The sequence below is a fragment of the Octodon degus genome, unplaced genomic scaffold (assembly GCF_000260255.1).
Source record: "Octodon degus isolate 3935 unplaced genomic scaffold, OctDeg1.0 scaffold00127, whole genome shotgun sequence".
Taxonomy (NCBI): Eukaryota; Metazoa; Chordata; class Mammalia; order Rodentia; family Octodontidae; genus Octodon; species Octodon degus.
Genome location: NW_004524703.1, coordinates 26,580 through 28,161, shown reverse-complemented (window position 1 = coordinate 28,161; position 1,582 = coordinate 26,580). Strand labels below are relative to the sequence as shown.

At 46.8% G+C, this 1,582-nt stretch overlaps 1 protein-coding gene across 1 annotated transcript; it reads left to right on the top strand.

Annotated features, from left to right (window-relative positions):
- Positions 1 to 896: 896 nt before the first annotated feature.
- Positions 897 to 1,578, top strand: LOC101582365 (solute carrier family 25 member 51-like; the record flags this gene model as incomplete). Its single annotated transcript, XM_004640847.2, has 1 exon — positions 897 to 1,578. A coding segment is annotated over exon 1 (486 nt), but the record flags the coding sequence as incomplete, so codon positions are not given.
- Positions 1,579 to 1,582: the final 4 nt, after the last annotated feature.

Sequence of the window (1,582 nt, the reverse complement as noted above, 5' to 3'; positions counted from 1 at the left end):
ACATACTTTAGTCTGCTGAGCTATCTCACCATCCCTGAGCTATCTGGTCCGCGCAATGTGTAACTTATGAAAAAATTTAGAGTACAATCCTTATAACTAGAAAACCAGCCTGTGAAACTTCCACCTTGAGAAATGAAGGAAAGAGGCTGCAGGCTGGGTGCAGAGACTCCGCTGGCTGTCCTTCCCCCAGAGCCTTCCTTCAGTGGGCAACCTCAGCCTTTCCACACACAGCTGGGTCTGTGCTTGGGACTATTTTTCAAAACTGAGCCATTTAGCCATGGAGCATGTCTGCAATCCCAGCACTCTGAAGGCTGAGTCAGGAGGATCATTGTGAGTTTGAGACCAGCCTGGAATACAAGTGAGCTCAAGGACAGCCTGAACTGCATAGCAAGACCCTGTCTCAAAAAAGACAAAAAAAAAAAAAAAAGCCTGATCCATATGTTTTCTGGGGCTCAGACATGAGTGATAAAGCAATAGAAGAAAACCCAAAACTCTCCTTCCTTAACTTTGGGTGCTGGGTATGCTGTCTCAGCAATGAGAGAAAGGTAAGCAACACAATATTCTTATGCACAGGTAATACATTTTCTTCATTTTAAAACTTGAAAAACAGGGGCCAGGGAGATAGCTCAGCAGAATAAGTGCTTGCCTGGCAAGTGCAAGGGCCTGAGTTCAGTCCCTGGTTCCACAAAAATAAAATAAAAATAAAAATAAAAATTGAAAAACACTGCTGGCCCTGCCCCCAGGGCACACTGAGATGGTGACAAACTGAACATGGTGGCACATGCCTGTAATCCCAGTGCTTGGGAGGCTGAAAATAGGAGGATCACTGTGAGTCTGATCAGTGTAGTAAGACCATGTAGGTGGGCTGGCTCGCGGGCCGTCCTGCGGGCGGGAGGTATGGGCGTGCGCCGGCGCCTGCGGCCATGGAAATCCAGGTATCAGAATTAACTCCAGAAGAGGGAATCTAACAAACCAGTAGCAATGGAAGAAATTGAGAAAGTTACCAAACATCTGTCATTCCCTACAATGCAAGGATCAGCTGGTGTCACAGGTTTAAAAAATCCTTCATGAACAGCAGAGATTGGAAGCAACATGATGGGTTCAGAAGCTCATGAAAAGAGGCCACCAATCCTAACATCTTCAAAACAAGACATATCGCCTCACATCACTAGTGTTGGTGAAATGAAGCATTACTTGTGCGGCTGCTGCGCAGCTTTCACCAATATAGCAGTCACATTTCCCATTCAGAAGGTCCTCTTTCGGCAGCAGCTTTATGGGATCAAAACCCGGGATGCAGTGCTTCAGTTGAGGAGGGATGGATTTCGAAACTTGTATCGTGGAATCCTTCCCCCATTAATGCAGAAAACAACTACCCTGGCGCTTATGTTTGGTCTGTACGAGGATTTATCTTGCCTTCTCCATAAGCACGTCAGTGCTCCCGAGTTTGCGACCCGGGGTGTGGCGGCAATCCTGGCAGGGACAACAGAAGCCATTTTCACTCCATTGGAAAGAGTTCAGACGTTGCTTCAAGACCACAAGCATCATGACAAATTCACAAATACTTATCAGGCCTTCCGGGCAC